Below are 20,995 nucleotides of genomic sequence, written 5' to 3' on the forward strand. Positions count from 1 at the left end.
ACTCTAAACTCAAACCTTTCTCTAGCTCACATGCTGTCCAAGCGAGCCCAAGCTGTATTTGTTTCCTAATTTCCTTATGTTTCCTTCTTCCCATGGGAGCAAAGGAAGTAGATTCATTTTGTCAGTTTTCCCAACAGGCCCTGCTGGAAAGAGGGATTGTGGAACTGCTCATGACCTCGGATGATGCAAAACACATGCTAAAAGGCTACATAGAAGGAGGTATAAATTCAGACTCATTTTGAGTAAGAATTGAGGCTCTTCGCCAGCCAGCTTGAATATTCAACAAGCCTCAGAAAGAACCAACTATATCTCTGATGTCTCTCCCATGTTCATTGAAGTGGACTCCAGAAATTTGGTATTACAATGAATGAGGACTCAAGGTCCAAGTGAAGAGTCCACTTACCAACCCCAACACTCTCCCTTGCCCTTCTTGTCTTTAAACAGACAAGCTCTTCTGGCCTCAATACAATTTTTTGTCTTTCATAATTTTTCTGTGGGCTAAGAATTCATATTGGTATTGGGCATGGCTTAGAATCCAGGTCTTCTCCACTAATATGGAGAGCCACATGGAGAAACAGAAGATAGATGTGTGTCAGGAAGGCTGCCTAGGCCAAGCCCCAGTCTGGGATCTTGAAGTCCACTCACTGTGGACTTGGAGTAGAGTTCATACTAGAGAGTCAAGTAACAGAACAGTTCAGACCAGAATCATAAGATGATGATAGTGAGGGAAGTGAACAAGGTATTATAAACAGCCAGATGAGCCCAGGGGAGTATCTGTCAGGTAGTCCATAGTTCAAGACTAGCTACTTCTTTATACCACTGTTCTCCCCTCCTTTTTGGTGGCTCTTCCTCACATTACTTTTCTAAGAATTTATTTTTTAAGTTTATATATTTATTCTTAGAGAGACAGAGAGAGTGCAAGCAGGGGAAGGGCAAAGAGGGAGAATCCCAAGTAAGCTCTGCACTGTCAGCACAGAGCCCGATGTGGGCTCCAACTCACAGAATTGTGAGATCATGACCTGAGCCCAAATCAAGAGTTGCACACTTAACCAACTGAGCCCCTCTTCTCCACATTATTATAGTACACTGGGAAGTGTGCTGAACTTGGGTCAGCAAACCTGTGTTCAGTTCCTAGGTCTAATCAAGTTATATGATCTTGTCCTGTTCTAGTTTTCTACAAAAAATATGGTTAATTTTAACTGCCTTTAAAAAAATTAAGTGTATTTATTTATTTTGAGAGAGAAAGTGCAGGTGGGAGAGGGACAGTCAGAGACTCCTAAGCAGGCTCTGCACTGTCAGCATGGATCCCAAGTTGGGGCTCAAACCCACAAACTGTGAGATCATGACCTGAACTAAAGTTGGACGCTTAACTGACTGAGCCACCCAGGCACCCCTTACCTACCCTTCTTATCTTGCATTGTCCTTAAAAGTGTCCAGTGATATCAGGACATATGTGGCAGCCTTTTGTACTTTGCAAAGTGGAATAAAAGTAGTGTCTCATTCTTACTACTTGGCCCAACTTCCTTCTGTGTACAAGGTGTGGGCCTCCAACCATTCCCTGGTGGCACTGTCACAGTACCTCATTCAGCACCTGTCTCTTCTCTCTATAGTTCTGGCCACCATCAATATGAACACATTTCAGATAAATGATTTCAAGCAGCTTTCCCAGGTGCAGGTAAGGATGTCTTAAAGATGAAGAGTCTTTGCTCCTTTGCCTGCCCAAATCTCCGTAGCCTGTGCAGCTGGTACTGAGTGAGAACAGCAGGCTTGGCAAAAAGACTTCTGCTTCCCTTCTCCCCATCTCCCCAGAGCCTCAGTTGGGTTCCAAAGCAATTTGGGGAGCTTATGCCTTTTGTCATGGGGAATGAGGAGTAAGTCCTGCTTCTATCACCACTGTTAGTGAAGCACCTTATGGAGATGATCAGAGGGAGGAAGAGGGGATTATGTGACATAAGTCAGAGGGAGATGATGTTCTTTTTCCTCTCCAAAGACAGGCCTCAGAAATGGGCTAAATACATTGCTGACAGAGGGCTCATACATAGCTTTGTCAGAGTCAGCCTTTTTCAGCCAGACTCTGCAAATTATGGGAATGAATGACTATTGTACATGAATTCATTAACAACCATGGATTGAGTAGCTCCAGTTTCCTCTCAGTGGGTGGTCCCCTGTAATAGTTTCAAAGATGGACAAACCATAGTCCATGCCTTTGAGGATTATATCCTTTCTCCACATAATAGCTGGATTGAGCTCTTACAGACCAAACGTGATTATAGTTTCCTCTGCTTAACACACTTTCCTGGGTCTCCTTTTGTTCCCAGCATAATCCAAAACCCATGCCATGGCCTGCAAAGCCTGGTATGACCTGATGCAATCTTCCTTTCCAGGCCCAGCCCCCTCTGCTCTTCTCGCTTATACAGGAAATCCTTCTTCAGTCCTGCAGGGTATGGCACTTGGCCCCATGGTGCTTCCTCCAGTGCCCTATACCCTCCTACACAAGTTTTAATTAAAGAACAAATTGATCTTATTTCCTCTTCTCACTAATTTCTACACAGCTTTTGACCTAGTAAAAAGAAGGGACTCTGCCAGAGCTGGATCTATGGTTATCTAGTTTTTAATGGCTGTAATAAGTCTCTTTTTTGCTGTTGGTTCTTTTTCTCTTGTCACTTTTTTAAAAAGTAGCTTTGTTGAAATATAATTTATACACCATTAAATTCACCCATTATAAAGATACAATTCCATATATACATTTTTATAACCATTCCCACAATCTAAAGAATTTTCTCATCTTCATTTATGGTAAATCCCCTGTTGCCATCTCCAGCCCTAGGCAAACACTGGTCTGCTTTCCATCTCTATAAATTTGTCTTTTCTAGAAATTTAATATAAATGGAATCATACAGTTACTAGTCTTTTGCATCTGGCTTCTTGCTTGATGTTTTTGATTTTCATCTGTGCTGTAGCATGAATCAGTACCTGATTCCTTTTGATAGCCAAGTGGATCATGCTCTTGTATCCTATGTCTAAGGTCATAGACAAAGCTAAAGTAAAGTTCATGCAGTTTTTCTCATATGTCCTTCTTTGTAACTAATATGGCTAACATTAATTTTAAAGTTTGATTCAGTCTTGTATTCCTGGGAATAATCCTACTCAATTGTATTATCATTTTATATACTGCTGGATTCAATTCGTTCATGTCTTATTGAGAAGTTTTGCTTCCATGTTCACGAGGAATATTGGTTTTTGGTTTTCTTTTATTGAAATGTCTTTATTTTAGAATCAGAGTAACGGGTTCCTTTTCTATTTTCTGGAAGAAATTGTACAGAATTGATAGCATTTCTTATTTAATGTTTGGTAAAATCCACCTTTGAAACCGTCTGGACCGGAAGTTTCCTTTTTTTTTTTTTAATTTTTAAAATGTTATTTATCCGAGAGAGCAAGAGAGAGCGAGAGAATGAGTCAGGATGGGCAGAGAGAGAGGAATACACAGAATTTGAAGCAGGCTCCAGGGTCTGAGATGTCAGCACAGAGCTGGATGCGGGGCTTGAACCCACGAAACAGTAAGATCATGACCTATGCCAAAGTCAGATGCTTAACCAACTGAGCCACCCAGGCGCCTCTGAAGTTTTCTTTTTTAAAAGACTTTTAACTAGAAATTTCTTTTCTCTAATAGATGTAGCACCATTTAGATTATTTCTTCTTGAGCAAGTTTTAGTAGTTTATGTCTTTCAAGGATTTATTCTATTCTATTTCATCTAAGTTTGTGAATTAATGGTCACAGAATTGTTTGTGATATTCTGTTGATATCCTTGTATGTCTTTGTTGTTGGTAGTGGTGGCCTGTCTTTCATTCCCCATATTAGTAACTTCGTGTCTTCTCTCTTTTCATCTTTTTATCTTGGTCCGTGTAACTAGAAGTTTACCAGTTTTATTAGTCTCTTCAGAGAACTAGTTTTTTGGCTTTTTTAAATTTTTGCTTCATTTTTTCCTGTTTTCTGGTTCATTTATTTCTCTCATCTTTCACATTTTCTGTTTTGCATCCTTTGGACTGAATTGGCTTTACTGTTTCTAGGTGTTGTTTGTTTGTTTGTTTGTTTGTTTGTTTGTTTAGTGGAAGCTTAGATTGCTGATTTGGGACTTTTTTCTTTTCCAATATGAGCACTTATGGCTATAAATTTCCCTGAATACACTATTTTTGCTATATCCCACCAATTTTGATATGCTGTATTTTCATACTCAAAAATGTTTCAAAAAATTTTCAAAACATTTTAAAATTTCCCCTGAGGCTTAATCTTTATTGTATGTATCAGAAGTATGTTGCTTAATTTTTGAATCCTGGAGGATTTTCCAGGTATTATTCTGTTATTGATTTCTACTTTAATACTGTTAAAATCTGAGAGTATACTTCATATGATTTCTGTTCTTTTTACATTTCTTAAGGTTTGTTTTATGGCTCATAATATGGTCATTTTGGTGAATGTTCCATGTATATTTGAGAAGAATGTGTATTTTGCATTTGTTTGTAAATTTCCATTGACTCAAGTTGATTGATTTTACTGTTCAGGTAATTGCTATTCTTACTGATTTTCTACCCACTTTTTTATTAACTTTTTTATTAACTATTAAGAGTGTTGATATCTCTAAATATTATTGTAGATTTGTTTATTCGCCCTTTCAGATCTATCCATTTTTGTCTTCTATATTTTGAAGCTCTGTTTTTAGGTGTATGCACATTTAGAATTATATTTTTCTTGGAGAATTCACCCCTTTATTGTTATTTAATGGCTACCTTTGGTTTTTAAAAAATGTTTATTTTTAAGAGAGAGAGACCGAGAGAGCACAAGCAGGGGAGGGGTAGAGAGAGAGGGGACAGATGATCTGAAGAGAGCTCTGTGCTGACAGCAGAGAGTCCGAATTGGGGTTCGAACTCACAAACTATGAGATCATGACCTGAGCCGAAGACGGCTGCTTACCAACTGAGCCACCCAGGTGCACGCCTTCCTTGTTGTTTTTTTTTTTTTTTTTTTTTGTAAATTTATTTATTTATTTATTTATTTATTTATTTATATTTTATTGTCAAATTGGTTTCCATACAACACCCAGTGCTCATCCCAACAGGTGCCCTCCTCAATGCCCATTACCCACTTTCCCCTCCCTCCCACCCCCCATCAGCCCTCAGTTTATTCTCAGTATTTAAGAGTATCTTATGGTTTGCCTCCATCCCTCTCTGTAACATTTTTCCCCCCCTTGACCTCTCCCATGGTTCTCTGTTAAGTTTCTCAGGATCCACATAGGAGTCAAAACATATGGTATCTGTCTTTCTTTGCCTGATTCACTTAGCATAATACCCTCCAGTTCCATCCACATTGCTGCAAATGGCCTGATTTCATTCTTTCTCATTGCCAAGGAGTATTCCATTGTATATATAAACCACATCTTCTTTATCCATTGTCAGTTGATGGACATTTAGGCTTTTTCCATAATTTGGCTATTGTTGAAAGTGTTGCTGTAAACATTGGGGTGCAAGTGTCCCTATGCATCAGCACTCATGTATCTCTTGGGTGAATTCCTTTAATGTTGTTTTTAAAAAATGTTTATTTATTTATTTATTTATTTATTTTTTTATTTTTATTTTTTTAAATTTTTTTTTCAACGTTTATTTATTTTTGGGACAGAGAGAGACAGAGCATGAACGGGGGAGGGGCAGAGAGAGAGGGAGACACAGAATCGGAAACAGCCTCCAGGCTCTGAGCCATCAGCCCAGAGCCTGACGCGGGGCTCGAACTCACGGACCGTGAGATCGTGACCTGGCTGATGTCGGACGCTTAACCGGCTGCGCCACCCAGGCGCCCCTATTTATTTATTTTGAGAGAGAGTGAGTGGGGGACGGGCAGAGTGAGAGGGGAACAGAGAGAACCTCAAGCAGACTCCATGCTGTCAGTGCAAAGCTTGACACAGGCCTCAATCTCATGAACCATGAGATCATGACCTGAACTGAAATCAAGAGTTGGAGTCTTAACTGACTGAGCCACCCAAGCGTCCCTGTGTTCCTTGTTTTGAGGTCTGCTTTGGCTGATATAAATATAGCTATTCTACCTTTCTTTTGGTTAGTGTTTGCATTCTGTATCTTTCTTTATCCTTTTACTTTTTACCTTTTTTTAAGTATTTGTATTTAAAGTGGATTTCTTGTAGATAGCATATAATTATGTATTACATTTTTTTATTTTTTTTTTAATGTTTATTTATTTTTGAGACAGAGAGAGACAGAGCATGAGCAGGGAAGGGGCAGAGAGAGAGGGAGACGCAGAATGTGAAGCAGGCTCCAGGCTCCGAGCTGTCAGCACAAAGCCTGACGCGGGGCTCGAACTCACGAACTGCGAGATCATGACCTGAGCCGAAGTCGGATGCTTAACCGACTGAGCCACCCAGGCGCCTCTGTATTACATTTTTAAAGATTCAACCTGACAGTTTTTGTCTCTTAACTGATATGGTTAGATAATTCACATTTAAAGTGATTATTGATATAGTTGGATTAAAATCTATCATCTTGCTAATTCTTTTCTATTTGTCCCATTTGTTATGTTCCTTTTTTATCCCCCTTCAGTTAATTGAGCATTTTTTGATTAAATTTTATCTCTTCTATGGACTAATTTCTTTTCTCAGGTTTTAAGTTTTAGCTGTTGCCCAAGGATTTGAAATATACATGTTAAATTAATCTGAAAGTACTTTCAAATAGTGAACTGCTTCACATGTAGTAATAATATCTTACAATAATATATTCCTAAATACTCATTTTAAAGATGACATTCTATTGTGGGGTTTTTTTTGTCTGTTTGTTTTGTTTTTGTTTTTGTTTTCATGGTTTCTGATATTAATTCTTATCTGTGGCTTTTGCAGGTAATTTGTCTTTTAGTCTCTGACTGCCTTCAGAATTTTCTCATTGTCTGTAGCTTTTAGAAGCTTGAGTATAATATACTTAGGTGTGGTTTGCTTCTTAGAGTTTATCCTGCTTGATATTCTCACAGAATGGATCTGTGGTTTGGTGTCTGTAATTAATTTTAGAAAATTCTCAACCATTACTTATTCAAATATTTCCTCTCTTCTCTTTTTCTTCTTCTGCAGGTCCAATTATGTGTACATTAGATCATTTAATATTGTCTCAAACTGCTTGGATGCTGTTTTTCCCCCTACTCTTTTTCTCTTTATTTTTCAGTTCAGTTTGGTTGATTTCTATTAGCTTCTCTTTAAGTACACTGATTCATTCCTCTCCTTTGTTGACTTCACCAGTGAGCTCACTGAAGGACTTCCTCATTTCTGTTACTGTGTTTTTGATTTCTAGTTTTTCAATTCCATTCCTATAGCTTCCATCTCTCAGCTAAAATTACCCATATTATTTTGCATGGTATCTACCTGTTTCTATTGCAACTTTTATCATATTAACCATCATTATTTTTTTTTTTTACATTTTAAAAATTTGTTTAAATTTACATCCAAATTAGTTACCATATAGTGCAACATTGATTTCAGGAGTAGATTCCTTAGTGCCTCTTACCCATTTAGCCCATCCCCCCCTCCCACAACCCCTTCAGTAACCCTCAGTTTGTTCTCCATATTTATGAGTCTCTTCTGTTTTGTCCCCCTCCCTGTTTTTATATTATTTTTGTTTCCCTTCCCTTATGTTCATCTGTTTTGTCTCCTAAAGTCCTCATATGAGTGAAGTCATATGATTTTTGTCTTTCTCTGACTAATTTCACTTAGCCTAATACCCTCCAGTTCCATCCATGTAGTTGCAAATGGCAAGATTTCATTCTTTTTGATTGCCGAGTAATACTCCATTATATATATATATATATATATATATATATATATATATATACCACATTTTCTTTATCCATTCTTCCATTGATGGACATTTGGGCTCTTTCCATACTTTGGCTATTGTTGATAGTGCTGCTATAAACATGGGGGTGTATGTGTCCCTTCAAACCAGCACACCTGTCTCCCGTGGATAAATGCCTATTTTAAATTCACTGTTTAATTACAACATCTGGGTCCTATCTGATTCTGTTCTTGATTATTGCTTTGTCTCTTCAAAGTATGTTTTTTTCCTTGCCTTTTCGTATGGCTCATAGTTTTTTAATGAAAATGGAACATCTTGTGTGGGACATAGATATTGTCTTGGACATAAGCAGGTCTTTCTGCTAGGCTTTTTATTTTAAGTTTATTTATTTATTTTGAGAGAGAGGGAGAGAGAGAGAAAGAGAGTGAGAATGCATGGAGGAGGGGCAGAGAGAGAAGGAGAGAGAGAATCCCAAGCAGGCTGTGCACTGTCAGCGCAGAGCCGAACACGGGGCTTGAACTGATGAGCCATGAGATCATGACCTGCGCCAAAATCAAGAGTCCACCTGAGCCACCCAGGTGCCCCCTGCTAGGCTTTTAATGTGGGGATTTTGTGTAAATTTAGTCGGGAATTGGGCTAAATTTGAAGTTTGTTATTGCTAAGTTTATCCTCCTTGCATCACAGGCTTCAAATTCCTCTAGTACCATCTCTATGTCTGAGCTCCCCTTGGCTTTGGTTCTTCCCTTTGCATTGTACCCCAGAGAGAGTCTGTTCTTCTCAGCACTGCTAGCTCTACTGCATGTTATCTATTCTCTACACTGGTTAGCCTGATGGTGAGGGAAGGAATGCATTCCTTGATGTTCTAGTTGAGCCTTGGTCTTAGGCACCATGTGCCTGGTCTGAGGGGCTGACCTTTGCAAGTGCTCCTGTTTCTCCCTGAGCTGTAGTTCCAGTCCCCGCACTGTTTCTTACTCTTCTCCCAAGACTAGTGGTTTGTTTTGTAGTTTTTTTTTCCTGCTTCTGTTTCCAGGAAGCAGGTTTTCACCAGTGCCCTAAGATGACAGCTTTTCTTCTCTTGTCTCTGCAGATTAAGGCTTTTGTTCCCTAGAAATGAGGGCTGTGGGAGATTTGGCAGTGGCTGCTGCTCCCCTTCCCCAACCAGTACCAGGAATGAAATCAAAGTACTGCAGACTTGGTGGCTTAAACAACATTTATCTTCTCACAGTTCTGGAGGCTAGAATCTGAGATCAAGGTGTCAGAAGGATTTGTTTCTTCTGAGGCTGTTCTCCTTGGCCTGTAAGTGGGTGACTTCACCCTGCATCGCCACAAAGTTGTCCCTCTGTGTATGTCTGAATGCTAATCTCTTCGTATAAGGATACTAGTGGTATTGGATTAGGGCCCACCCTAATAATTTCATTTAATCTTAACTAAACATTTTCCAAAACATTTAACCTAAAATTAAACATTTTCCTGTTTAAATACACTTTTCCCAAATATAGTCATATTCCAAGGTACTAGGGATTAGAATTTCAGTATAAATGGGGGGAGGTGGTGGCACAATTCAGCCCATAACTTTCTGCCCTCACCCAGATTCAGGTCCTTCTGCATGCAAAATATATTAACCTCATCCCAGGAGACCCAACGTCCAATTTTTTTTTTCATTTCAGCATCAGTTCTGAGTCCAAAATCTCATCTAAATATCATCTAAATCAGGTAGAGATGATACTCCAGATATTATTCATCCTAGGTAAAGTGCTTCTTCAAGTGTGAACTTGTGGAACCAGGTAGCAAGTTATCTGCTTCTAAAATACAATGTAGGACAGACATAGGACAGACAATCTCATTTGAAAAGGGAGAAATTGAAAAGAAGAAAGGGGTCACGATTCCTAAACAAGTACAAAACCTTGTAGGGTCAATTACATTAGATTTTAAGGCTTCAGAATAATAATTAGATTTTAAGACAATAATAATTCTCTGTTCTCTGTGTCTACCAGGATGGGCCTCCTTTCAGGTCCACCTGGGTGGCAGCCCCACATCCTCAGCCCTGCGCAGTGGTCCTGACTCCTCTGGAACCAAGAAAAAGACATGACATCCTCATCCACTGAGCCTATGCCCTCTGTTCCCACAGTAGTAATGCTGGCCTGCTGACCTCTCAACCACCTTCAGGGTCATTCCTCTTTTTTCTTGAAGGGTAATGCATGTTTGTAGCCCCATAGCTCTTGTGGGAAATAAGTTTAAGAATTCTGTATGCCTGCACCAATGGGTTAACAAGGCTTACAGCAGAAAACTGCCACAGGGCAAAAGCCCCCAAGGTTAGTCATCAAGCAAAACAAGGCTTAGGGTGAAAAGCCGCCTCCCCAGGATGAAAATGTCCAAGAAAAATTAGAGGTAGAAAGCTATGGGGCAAAAGCACCCAAGATTAGCTAGTGAAAAGGGTGCCTTGTTAACCTTGAGGCAGCATGCTCCAGCAATCTTAAACTTTAGAGATAACAGCTACTTGGCTGTATCGCCCACAGAGAAACTGTCCATCTGGCATCTGGTGCCAATATATCATTGTGCTTTAATCTCAACTTCAAACACCACTCACCACCCGCCTGCCCCAAAACCCTTTGCTTCTTACACACACAAGTTAATAGTCACTATCTTATTTGTTTTCTTCTGTATGTTCACCACAAATGTAAAACCTTGAAAGCTCAATAAATACAGAGACAAAACCCCAGTTTGGGGCTCTTGTCTCCTCCCAGACATTAGCCTCTCTTGTATTCAATTCTGCATCTGCTCTCTTGCTGGACAAGAGAGAACTCCAGACTCAAAGTCTGTGACAAGCTCTGTTGACACATCCTGTAGAATCCCAGAAGTCTGACATCTTTCCTTCATTTTGTCTCAGCTCTGCCACCTTCAGTCCAAGCAAGTAGCATTTCTGCTAGAATGAAATTTTTAAAAATCTGTTGGCTTCCTGTACAATTCATGGGAGTCCAAGCCATTAGACAAGAGGGGTCATCCTTACATCTTTCCTAGATAGCTCCATCTCTATTTCTGGCTTCTGTTGATATGGCTGAATGGATCCATCAGCCATACACCAACAACCTCTGTAGCAAATGATTGTCCAGCCACATCCTCGATATTCTGTAATCACACTTTCTCAGTGTTTTACAATATACATAGGCCAAGAATTTTACAAATCTTCAGGTTCTGGTTCCTTTTAAAAAAATTTAATGTTTATTTATTTTTGAGAGAGAGAGGGAGAGAGAGAGACTGAGCATGAGTGGGGCAGAGGCAGAGAGACAAGGAGACACAGAATCCGAAGGAGGCTCCAGGCTCTGAGCTATCGGCACAGAGCCTGATGTGAGGCTTGAATCCATGGACTGTGAGATCATGACCTGAGCTTAACTGACTGAGCCACCCAGGTGCCTCATGTTCCTTTTTTGCTTAACAATTCCTTCCTCTTAGCCACTTTGACTGGTGTGAAGTGGTATCTGAGTGTGGTTTTGGTGTGTATTTCCCTGATAAGGAGTGACATTGAGCATCTTTTCATGTGCCTGTTGGCCATCTGGATGTCTTCTTTAGAGAAGTGTCTATTCATGTTTTCTGCCCATTTCTTCACTTGATTCTTTGTTTTTCAGGTGTTGGGTTTGGTAAGTTCTTCATAGATTTTGGATACTAGCCCTTTGTCCGATAGGTCATTTGCAAATATCTTTTCCCATCCCATTGGTTGCCTTTTAGTTTTGTTGATTGTTTCCTTTGCAGTGAGTAAGCTTTTTATCTTCATGAGGTCCCAATAGTTCATTTTTGCTTTTAATTCCCTTGCCTTTGGGGATGTGTCAAGTAAGAAATTTCTGCAGCTGAGGTCAGAGAGGTTTTTTCCTGCTTTCTCCTCTAGGGTTTTGATGGTTTCCTGTCTCACATTCAGGTCCTTTATCCATTTTGAGTATATTTCTGTGAAGGGTGTAAGAAAGTGGTCTAGTTTCATTCAGAGACTATAGATGCTGGTAAGGATGTGGAGAAACGGGAACCCTCTTGTACTGTTGGTGGGAATGCAAACTGGTGCAGCCACTCTGGAAAAGTGTGGAGGTTCCTCAAAAAATTAAAAATAGATCTACCCTATGGCCCACCAAAAGCACTGATAGGAATTTTCCCAAGGGATACAGGAGTGTTGATGCATAGGGGCGCTTGTACCCCAATGTTTATAGCAGCACTTTCAACAATAGCCAAATTATGAAAAGAGCCTAAATGTCCATCAACTGATGAATGGATAAAGAAATTGTGGTTTATATACACAATGGAATACTGCTTGGCAATGAGAAAGAATGAAATATGGCTTTTTTTAACAATGTGGATAGAACTGGAGAGTGTTATGCTAAGTGAAATAAGTCATACAGAGAAATATATATAGCATATGTTTTCACTCCTATGTGGATCCTGAGAAACTTAAGAGAAGACCATGGGGGAGGAGAAGAAAAAAAAAGGTTAGAGAGGGAGGGAGCCAAAACATAAGAGACTCTTAAAAACTGAGAATAAACTGAGGGTTGATGGGGGGTGGGAGGGAGGGGAGTGTGGGTGAGGGGTATTGAGGAGGGCATCTGTTGGGATGAGCACTGGGTGTTGTATGGAAACCAATTTGACAATAAATTTCATATTAAAAAAATCCTTCCTCAATTTATCTCTGTCTTCTTATATTTCACTATAAGGAACAGGGAGAAACCAGGCCATGCCCATCAACATTTTCTTAGGAATCTCCTCATCTAAATATTGAGGTTCATCAATTGCAAGTTCTGCTTTCCATAAAATATTAGAACTCTATTTATCCAAGTTATTTGCCATTTTATAAGAAGGATCAACTTTCCTTTCCATTTTCTAATAACATTTACTCATTTCCACCTGAGATCTCATCAGAAGCATCATTAACATTCATATTTCTAACAACAATCTGTTTATGATGACATTTTTATTCTCTATGATGATACAAGCTCTCTCTCCAGCTCTCCTCATATTTTTCTGAGCTCTCACCAAAATTGCCTTTAACTCCATATTTCTATTTACACTCCCTTCAAGGAAATCTAGGTTTGTTTTTTTTTTTAAGCATGTACTTCAAGGTTCATCCAGCCTCTACCCATTACCCAGTTCCAAAGCCACTTCCATATCTTTAAGTATTTGTTAACTAATAACAAGTCACTGCAGTACCCCATTTCTTGGTACCAAAATCTGTACTAGTTTCCTTGGCCTGCAATAATAGAACACGACAGACTAGGTGCTTAAACAATGGACATGTATCTTTTCAAAATTATAGAGGCTTAGATGTCAAAGATCAAGGTGCCCACAGAGTTGTTTCTATCTGAGATTCTCTCCTTGGCCTGTAGATGGTCATCTTCTCCTCCTTGTGTCTTCACATGGTCTTTCCTCTATTCTTGTATGTATTTAAATTTCCATTTTTTATAAACACCACTCATTTTGGATTATGGCTTACCCTACTGACCTCTTTTTCACTTAATTACTTCTTTAAAAATCCTGTCTCCAAATATAGTCACATTCTGAGGTCCTTGGAAGTTAGGACCTCAGTATATGAATTGGGGGATGGCAATTCACCTGTAACAGAAAGTTACTGAGGATTCTCCCCAATTTTCCCTCAGAACATGTGGTGGAATTTGTGTAGGTAAAACCTTCATAAAGGCCTAAGATCCACCAGGGTGCCTGGGTGGCTCAGTTGGTTAAGTGTCCGACTTCTGCTCAGGTCATGATCTCATGGTTTGTGAGTTGGAGCCCCACATTAGTCTCTGTGTTGACAGTTCAGAGCCAGGGGCTTGCTTCAGATTCTGTGTCTCCCTCTCTCTCTCTCTCTGCCCCTCCCCTACCTGTGCTCTCTCTCTCAAATATAAATAAAGATTACCAAAAAAAGGTGTAAGATCCACCCCACACAGGCCCCCAGGGATGTTAGCTCAATATGTTTCCCTATGTTCTTTTGAACATCTTTAAAAAGGCAATGAGAAATGACTGAAGATAAGAGAATAACCATACTCAGGATAAAACTATCATTGTATCAGTTTAGGATTTACCCATTTAGGGGTGCTCATAGATTTTTCTCCCCCTCTTTTTTTTCTAAGTGTTCATTATTATTTTTTGGTTGTTTTTTTCCTTTATGATTTCTTTTTTTTACTGAGGTATAATTGACATATAATATTATATTAGTTTCACGTATATAACATGGTTTGATATTTTTATATATTGTGAAAAAAATCACTATAATAAGTCTAGTTAACATGCGATACCACACTTAGTAACAATTTTTTTTCTTGTGATGAGAACTTTTAAGATCTACTGTCAGCAATGTTCATATATGAATACAGTATTATCAATTATAGTCACCATGCTGTGTGTTACATCCCCATGACTCATTTGTCTTGTAACTAGAAGTTTATACTTTTTGACCTCCTTTACCTATTTCACCCAACCCCCCAACTACATCCCCCCCTACAATCTGGCAACCAGCAGTATGTTCTCTGTATCTCTGAGCTTTGTTTTTTGTTGTTGGTTTTTAACTTTTTAAAAAAATATTCTACATATAAGTGAGATCATGTGGTGTTTGTCTTTCTCTATTTGACTTACTTCACTTTGTGCAATGCGCTCAGGTCCATCCATATTGTTACAAATGGCAAGATTTCATTTTTCTTTATGGCTGAAATATTTAAATTCTCTTATATATAGCACATCTTCTTTATCCATTCATCCATCAATGGACCCCTAGGTTGTTTTCATACATTGGCTGTTGCATAACGCTGCAATAAACATGGGGGTGTGTATATCTTTTTGAGTTAGTGTTTTAATTTTTTTATGATAAATACCCAGATGTGGAATTGCTAGATCATATGGTATTTCTATTATTAATGTTTTGAGGAACCTCTGCATTGTTTTCTATAGTGGTTCCACAGATATTACATTCCCATCAACACTGTGTTCCCTTGTCTCTACATAATCACGAACACTTATTTCTTGTTTTTCTGACAGGTGCAAGATGATATCTCATTGTGGTTCTGATTCACATTTCCCTGGATGATTAGTGATGTTGAGCATCTTTTCATGTATTTGTTCCCTATCTATATTTCTTCTCTGGAAAAATGTCTATTCAGAACTTCTGCCCAGTTTTTAATCAGCTATTTGGGGTTTTTTTTTTTGCTATTGAGTTGCATGAGTTCTTTAGGTATTTTGGATATTAAATCGTTATCAGATAGATGATTTGCAAGTATTTTATCCCATTAAGTAGGTTGCCTTTTCATTTTATTAATGGTTTTCTTTGCTGAACAGAAGCTGTTTAGTTTGATGTGATCTCACTTGTTTATTTTTGTGTTTGTTGCCTTTGCTTTTGATGTCAGATCAAAAAATCATTGCCAAGACCAATGTCAAGGAGCTTACTGCCTATGTTTTCTTTTAGGAATTCCATGGTTTTGGGTCTTACATTCAAGTATTTAATTTATTTTGAGTTACCCTTTGTATAAGTTATAAGATAGGGGTCCAGTTTCATTCTTCTACATGTGGGTGTCCTGTTTTCCTAACACCATTTATCAAAGGGACTATTCTTTCCCCGTTTTGTATTCTTGGCTCCTTTGTTATAAATTAATTGACCATATATGCATGGATTTATTTCTGGGCTCTCAATTCTATTCTACATTGTTTGATTTGTGGTTGTTAAACCTTCTTGCATTGTAGTGATAAATCCCAGTTGATCATGGTGAGTGATTCTTTTAATGTATTGTTGAACTCAGTTTGCTAATATTTTGTTGAAGATTTTTGGATATACGTTCTTCAAGTATATTGGCTTACTATTTTCTATTCTTGAAGTATGCTTGGTTTTGATATCAGGGTAATGTTGGCCTTGGAAAATGTTTTTAAAAATATTCCCTCCTTATATTTTTTGGAAGAGTTTGAAAAGGATTTGCATTAGTTATTCTTTAAATGTTTGGAAGTATTCACCAGTTAATCCATCTGGTTCTGGACTTTTGTTTATTGGGATGTATTAGATTCTGTATATCTTCATCATTCAGCCTTGGCAGGTTGTATGTTTCTAGACACTTATGTATTTCATCTTGGTTGTCCAATTTTTTAGCATATAATTGTTCATTGCAGTCTCTTGTTTTCCTTGTATATTTGTGCTATCAATTGTATGTCCTCTTTCATTTCTGATTTTATTTATATGAGTCCTCTATCTTCTTGGTAAGTTTAGCCAAAGGTTTTTCTATTTTGTCAATCTTGAAAAAGAAAACAGCTCTTAGTTTCATTGATCTTTTTATTGTGTTTTTAGTCTCTCATTTATTTCTACTCTGATCTTTAATATTTTCTTTCTTCTTTTTAAAAACGTTTAAAATGTTTTTATCTTATTTTTGAGAGAGAGAGAGAGAGAGAGAGAGAGAGAGAGAGAGAAGAGAATCAAATCTGAAGCAGGCTTCAGGCTCTGAGCTGTCAGTGCAGAACCCGATGAGAGGCTCAAACTCACAAACTGTGAGATCATGATCTGAGCTAAAGTCGGGCGCTTAACCGACTGAGCCACCCAGGCGCCCCAATATTGCCTTTCTTCTATTAACTTTGGGTTAATTTGTTCTTTTTTTAGTTCCTTGAGATATAATGTTAGGTTGTTGATTTGAGATCTTTCTTGGGTTTTTTTTTTCACTCTTTTATTTATTTTTTTTAATTTTTTTTATATATGAAATTTATTGACAAATTGTTTCCATACAACACCCAGTGCTCATCCCAAAAGGTGCCCTCCTCAATACCCATCCCCCACCCTCCCCTCCCTCCCACCCCCCATCAACCCTCAGTTTGTTCTCAGTTCTTAACAGTCTCTTATGCTTTGGCTCTCTCCCACTCTAACCTCTTTTTTTTTTTTTTTCCTTCCCCTCCCCCATGGGTTCCTGTTAAGTTTCTCAGGATCCACATAAGAGTGAAACCATATGGTATCTGTCTTTCTCTGTATGGCTTATTTCACTTAGCATAACACTCTCCAGTTCCATCCACGTTGCTACAAAAGGCCATATTTCATTTTTTCTCATTGCCAAGCAATATTCCATTGTGTATATAAACCACAATTTCTTTATCCATTCATCAGTTGATGGACATTTAGGCTCTTTCCATAATTTGGCTATTGTTGACAGTGCTGCTATGAACATTGGGGTACAAGTGCCCCTATGCATCAGGACTCCTGTATCCCTTGGATAAATTCCTAGCAGTGCTATTGCTGGGTCATAGGGTAGGTCTATTTTTAATTTTCTGAGGAACCTCCACACTGGTTTCCAGAGTGGCTGCACCAATTTGCATTCCCACCAACAGTGCAAGAGGGTTCCCGTTTCTCCACATCCTCTCCAGCATCTATAGTCTCCTGATTTGTTCATTTTGGCCACTCTGACTGGCGTGAGGTGATACCTGAGTGTGGTTTTGATTTGTATTTCCCTGATAAGGAGCGACGCTGAACATCTTTTCATGTGCCTGTTGGCCATCTGGATGTCTTCTTTACAGAAGTGTCTATTCATGTTTTCTGCCCATTTCTTCACTGGGTTATTTGTTTTTCGGGTGTGGAGTTCAGTGAGCTCTTTATAGATTTTAGATACTAGCCCTTTGTCCGATATGTCATTTGCAAATATCTTTTCCCATTCCGTTGGTTGCCTTTTAGTTTTGTTGGTTGTTTCCTTTGCTGTGCAGAAGCTTTTTATCTTCATAAGGTCCCAGTAATTCACTTTTGCTTTTACTTCCCTTGCCTTTGGGGATGTGTCGAGTAAGAGATTGCTACGGCTGAGGTCAGAGAGGTCTTTTCCTGCTTTCTCCTCTAAGGTTTTGATGGTTTCCTGTCTCACATTTAGGTCCTTTATCCATTTTGAGTTTATTTTTGTAAATGGTGTGAGAAAGTGGTCTAGTTTCAACCTTCTGCATGTTGCTGTCCAGTTCTCCCAGCACCATTTGTTAAAGAGGCTGTCTTTTTTCCATTGGATGTTCTCTCCTGCTTTGTCAAAGATGAGTTGGCCATACGTTTGTGGGTCTAGTTCTGGGGTTTCTATTCTATTCCATTGGTCTATGTGTCTGTTTTTGTGCCAATACCATGCTGTCTTGATGATTACAGCTTTGTAGTAGAGGCTAATGTCTGGGATTGTGATGCCTCCTGTTTTGGTCTTCTTCTTCAAAATTCCTTTGGCTATTCGGGGCCTTTTGTGGTTCCATATGAATTTTAGGATTGCTTGTTCTAGTTTCGAGAAGAATGCTGGTGCAATTTTGATTGGGATTGCATTGAATGTGTAGATAGCTTTGGGTAGTATTGACATTTTGACAATATTTATTCTTCCAATCCATGAGCATGGAATGTCTTTCCATTTCTTTAAATCTTCTTCAATTACCTTCATAAGTTTTCTATAGTTTTCAGCATACAAATCCTTTACATCTTTGGTTAGATTTATTCCTAGGTATTTTATGCTTCTTGGTGCAATTGTGAATGGGATCAGTTTCTTTATTTGTCTTTCTGTTGCTTCATTGTTAGTGTATAAGAATGCAACTGATTTCTGTACATTGATTTTGTATCCTGCAACTTTGCTGAATTCATGTATCAGTTCTAGCAGACTTTTGGTGGAGTCTATCGGATTTTCCATGTATAATATCATGTCATCTGCAAAAAGCGAAAGCTTGACTTCATCTTTGCCAATTTTGATGCTTTTGATTTCCTTTTGTTGTCTGATTGCTGATGCTAGAACTTCCAGCACTATGTTAAACAACAGCAGTGAGAGTGGGCATCCCTGTCGTGTTCCTGATCTCAGGGAAAAAGCTCTCAGTTTTTCCCCGTTGAGGATGATGTTAGCTGTGGGCTTTTCATAAATGGCTTTTATGATCTTTAAGTATGTTCCTTCTATCCCGACTTTCTCAAGGGTTTTTATTAAGAAACGTTGCTGAATTTTGTCAAAGTCCTTTTCTGCATCGATTGACAGGATCATATGGTTCTTCTCTTTTTTTTTGTTAATGTAATGTATCACGTTGATTGATTTGCGAATGTTGAACCAGCCCTGCATCCCAGGAATGAATCCCACTTGATCATGGTGAATAATTCTTTTTATATGCTGTTGAATTCGATTTGCTAGTATCTTATTGAGCATTTTGGCATCCATATTCATCAGGGATATTGGCCTGTAGTTCTCTTTTTTTTTTGCTGGGTCTCTCTCTGGTTTAGGAATCAAAGTAATACTGGCTTCATAGAATGAGTCTGGAAGTTTTCCTTCCCTTTCTATTTTTTGGAATAGCTTGAGAAGGATAGGTGTTATCTCTGCTTTAAACGTCTGGTAGAACTCCCCTGGGAAGCCATCTGGTCCTGGACTCTTATTTGTTGGGAGATTTTTGATAACCGATTCAATTTCTTCGCTGGTTATGGGTCTGTTCAAGCTTTCTATTTCCTCCTGATCGAGTTTTGGAAGAGTGTGGGTGTTCAGGAATTTGTCCATTTCTTCCAGGTTGTCCAATTTGTTGGCATATAATTTTTCATAGTATTCCCTGATAATTGCTTGTATCTCTGAGGGATTGGTTGTAATAATTCCATTTTCATTCATGATTTTATCTATTTGGGTCCTCTCCCTTTTCTTTTTGAGAAGCCTGGCTAGAGGTTTGTCAATTTTGTTTATTTTTTCAAAAAACCAACTCTTGGTTTCGTTGATCTGCTCTACAGTTTTTTTAGATTCTATATTGTTTATTTCTGCTCTGATCTTTATTATTTCTCTTCTTCTACTGGGTTTAGGCTGCCTTTGCTCTTCTGCTTCTAGTTCCTTTAGGTGTGCTGTTAGATTTTGTATTTGGGATTTTTCTTGTTTCTTGAGATAGGCCTGGATTGCAATGTATTTTCCTCTCAGGACTGCCTTCGCTGCGTCCCAAAGCGTTTGGATTGTTGTATTTTCATTTTCGTTTGTTTCCATATATTTTTTGATTTCTTCTCTAATTGCCTGGTTGACCCACTCATTCGTTAGTAGGGTGTTCTTTAACCTCCATGCTTTTGGAGGTTTTCCAGACTTTTTCCTGTGGTTGATTTCAAGCTTCATAGCATTGTGGTCTGAAAGTATGCATGGTATAATTTCAATTCTTGTAAATTTATGAAGGGCTGTTTTGTGACCCAGTATATGATCTATCTTGGAGAATGTTCCATGTGCACTCGAGAAGAAAGTATATTCTGTTGCTTTGGGATGTAGAGTTCCAAATATATCTGTCAAGTCCATCTGATCCAATGTCTCATTCAGGGCCCTTGTTTCTTTATTGACCGTGTGTCTAGATGATCTATCCATTTCTGTAAGTGGGGTGTTAAAGTCCCCTGCAATTACCACATTCTTATCAATAAGGTTGCTTCTGTTTATGAGTAATTGTTTTATATATTTGGGGGCTCCCGTATTCGGCGCATAGACATTTATAATTGTTAGCTCTTCCTGATGGATAGACCCTGTAACTATTATATAATGTCCTTCTTCATCTCTTGTTGCAGCCTTTAATTTAAAGTCTAGTTTGTCTGATATAAGTATGGCTACTCCAGCTTTCTTTTGGCTTCCAGTAGCATGATAAATAGTTCTCCATCCCCTCACTCTGAATCTAAAGGTGTCCTCAGGTCTAAAATGAGTCTCTTGTAGACAGCAAATAGATGGGTCTTGTTTTTTTATCCATTCTGATACCCTATGTCTTTTGGTTGGCGCATTTAATCTATTTACATTCAGTGTTATTATAGAAAGATACGGGTTTAGAGTCATTGTGATGTCTGTATGTTTTATGCTTGTAGTGATGTCTCTGGTACTTTGTCTCACAGGGTCCCCCTTAGGATCTCTTGTAGGGCTGGTTTAGTGGTGACAAATTCCTTCAGTTTTTGTTTGTTTGGGAAGACCTTTATCTCTCCTTCTATTCTAAATGACAGACTTGCTGGATAAAGGATTCTCGGCTGCATATTTTTGCTGTCTAGCACCCTGAAAATCTCGTGCCAATTCTTTCTGGCCTGCCAAGTTTCAAAAGAGAGATCAGTCACGAGTCTTATAGGTCTCCCTTTATATGTGAGGGCACGTTTACCCCTTGCTGCTTTCAGAATTTTCTCTTTATCCTTGTATTTTGCCAGTTTCACTATGATATGTCGTGCAGAAGATCGATTCAAGTTACGTCTGAAGGGAGTTCTCTGTGCCTC

General features: G+C 38.6%; 1 protein-coding gene across 1 annotated transcript in view; it reads left to right on the forward strand.

Moving 5' to 3' along the window:
• LOC115525462 (beta-galactosidase-1-like protein 3) overlaps positions 1 to 20,995 on the forward strand; it is a 66,925-nt gene that overhangs the window by 13,015 nt on the left and 32,915 nt on the right. Inside the window, exons 8-9 of the mRNA XM_030332664.1 lie at positions 138 to 219; positions 1,611 to 1,675. Of these exons, the coding sequence (XP_030188524.1) occupies positions 138 to 219; positions 1,611 to 1,675 (147 nt within the window). The remainder of the gene's footprint in view (positions 1 to 137; positions 220 to 1,610; positions 1,676 to 20,995) is intronic.

Source organism: Lynx canadensis, chromosome D1 (genome assembly GCF_007474595.2).
Source record: "Lynx canadensis isolate LIC74 chromosome D1, mLynCan4.pri.v2, whole genome shotgun sequence".
Lineage (NCBI taxonomy): Eukaryota > Metazoa > Chordata > Mammalia > Carnivora > Felidae > Lynx > Lynx canadensis.